Source organism: Triticum dicoccoides, chromosome 3A, assembly GCF_002162155.2.
Source record: "Triticum dicoccoides isolate Atlit2015 ecotype Zavitan chromosome 3A, WEW_v2.0, whole genome shotgun sequence".
In the NCBI taxonomy this organism is placed as follows: Eukaryota; Viridiplantae; Streptophyta; class Magnoliopsida; order Poales; family Poaceae; genus Triticum; species Triticum dicoccoides.
The window spans coordinates 690134368-690136766 of NC_041384.1; the positions used below are offsets into that span (position 1 = coordinate 690134368).

General features: G+C 45.8%; 1 protein-coding gene across 1 annotated transcript; it reads left to right on the forward strand.

Annotated features, from left to right (window-relative positions):
- Positions 1-911: 911 nt before the first annotated feature.
- On the forward strand, positions 912-1630 carry LOC119273004 (major pollen allergen Art v 1-like). Its single transcript, XM_037554325.1, has 2 exons — positions 912-1004; positions 1117-1630. The coding sequence occupies exons 1-2, from the start codon at positions 941-943 to the stop codon at positions 1497-1499; spliced, it is 447 nt and encodes a 148-aa protein (XP_037410222.1). The 5' UTR covers positions 912-940; the 3' UTR covers positions 1500-1630.
- The last annotated feature ends 769 nt before the right edge of the window (positions 1631-2399 follow it).

The window sequence follows — 2399 nt, forward strand, 5'->3', positions numbered from 1 at the left end:
ACAACCTATTAGTCTTTTATGTTGGATAATTGGCATAGTGGCGAATATTCATTTCTGAGCTCGGGCTAAGATACACCCGAAATCAGAGTCGTATGCTATAATGTGGATCTGTGCACGTGGCTGCATTTTTTCTCTCCGTATATTCCATGTAAAGTAATAAAAACAGGTGACCTCTCAGTCGACCGAGGACTTAATAAAGTCTTAGTTGATGCTATATTTGTTAGATCTTACATGGAGATCCATGTAAATTTTCCTTTTAAGTTTTTTCTTTCTTCTTTATTATATGCTTTGTCACTTGACTGAGACGTCGTTAAGTCTTAGTCGGCTGAGATCTAGCCACACCCTTGTTATTTACCTTAGCACCTGTATAGGCATTTTGCATGAGAGATAGCCTTAACATAATTTGTTTTCCACGACGTGTTCTCTCACAATTTTTCTGTCATGTACCCAACTATGAGTAGGCAAGTATTATTTGTGTTTTGCTCTTACACTGCCCTCAGTGTAATTGAACCAAGAGCCAACAGAAGGTTTCTTTATTGGTGTGGAAGCACAAGCTTTTATTTTGATACACGTGATTAATTATTGGAGATAGATACTACTATACACAAATGCTTGTATCCAATATTTGGATTTCCATATCCTCGAAGACATTACACAAATGCTTGTATCCAACATTTGGATTTCCATATCCTTTAAGACTTTGCACAAATGCTTGTATCCAATATTTGGATTTTCATATCCTCTAAGACATTACACAATATTCCAATATTTGGATTTCCATATCCTCTAAGACATTACACAAATGCTTGTGTCCAATATTTGGATTTCCATATCCTCTAAGGCATCGAATGCAAAGCAAAGAGGAGTGCAATAAATAGCACTCAAACCACGTTCTTCTCCTCACACCATCATTCCAACAACTTATTTTGATCACTTGGCCATGGCGTTCAGCGGCGCCCAGATGCTCGCTGCCTTCACCTTGGGCTTTCTTCTCATGGCCTTCTGTAAGTTCATGTAGCAGATTTTTATCGCAATTCCATGCAATTTTTGATCAATCGATGAAACAATTGCTACTATAATTTTTTGGTGCACACATTAATTCTAACTCACATGCAGGTGTGGATGGTCGGGTATGCACGTCCCCTAGCAAGTTGTACAAAAGGAGCCCTTGCAAGAACATGGGCTGCACCGCGGCCTGTCACAAAGAGCACTTCAAGGGTGGGTACTGTGCCAGTAAGAAGACAATTGTTGGCGATGAGCTCAACGAAGACAACGACGACAACTTCTTTCACAAACGACCTAAGAAAAAGACGTGCGTATGTACACTTCAATGCAGTAAAGCCCCACCACCACCGTCAGAACGTGACGTGCCAGAGCCACCGGGTGAACCTGAGGTGCCAGATCCTAAGAAGAAGCCGCCGCCGCCATATGTACGTGATGTGCCGGAGCCGCCCTCGGGAGAAAACAAGAAGAAGCTAGTGGCAGCTGCTGACCAGTGAGCAAATGGTCTAGCCTGCCCGTCCGTGGAAAATGATTTCAATAAGACAGGAATTAATCAATGCTTGACTTGGACACATGCATAATTGATTGCGTGAAAATAATAATAATCTTGGTACTGTTAAATGGTCTAGCCTGCCCGTCCATAGAGCCAACACTGATTTGTTTTCTCGTACAACCCCACGCATCCAAGGAGCCAACACCTGTTTTCCCCTAAAAACTGCTAGACCAACGAACGGGCAACTAAAGCCTAAGAAACCTTCCATCCCTAATTAATCTCCTCCCCCCTGAATTTCATTGGTGGGGCATGCGCCCTTTTCCTTTCCAATCAAAACCTTCCACGTTAGCTCTCACGTAAAGTACGTCAAAAGATTTTCATACATGTAGCGTTATCCTTCAGTGGTCCACCCCTTCCACGCTCGGATAAAAGAAAAGGAAAAGGAAAAATAATGTCCACGATCACGTATCTCTCCACTCACCCGAGAAAATTTGCCGACGCCGCTCCACTCCTCGTTTGCCTCGTGGTCGTGGGAGCGCGGCCGCCGGGATGGGGGACGGGGTGGGAGCGCGGTGCACGACTTGAGGCAGAGTAGGGTGTCTTGCAGTGAAGATGTTCCCCACAACCACTTGGTCGCCTCGTCGTCGTCGTGGCTGTGGGAGCGCGGCCGCCGGGATGGGGGCGGGGTGGGAGCGCGGTGCACGATTGGACGCAGAGTAGGGTGTCTTGCAGTGATGCATCCACCAAGTGTCCCAGGCTGCAACGTCCTTTGACATGGATACAAGCGCATGCAGGAAGAGAGAACTGACTGGGAGGTGTATGGGTTGAACGCCCCCATTAGCTTGTTGCCCGCCGCTGCTGGACGAGATTATGGTGGGTGTCGATTTGAAGCGTGGGGGGAGAG

Excerpts from the sequence above, each read along its gene's own strand:
- LOC119273004 (XM_037554325.1), top strand. The coding sequence starts at position 941 with ATGGCGTTCAGCGGCGCCCAGATGCTCGCTGCCTTCACCTTGGGCTTT. Across the intron at positions 1,005-1,116 it reads CTTTCTTCTCATGGCCTTCT|GTGTGGATGGTCGGGTATGC; the intron begins GTAAGTTCATGT and ends ACTCACATGCAG.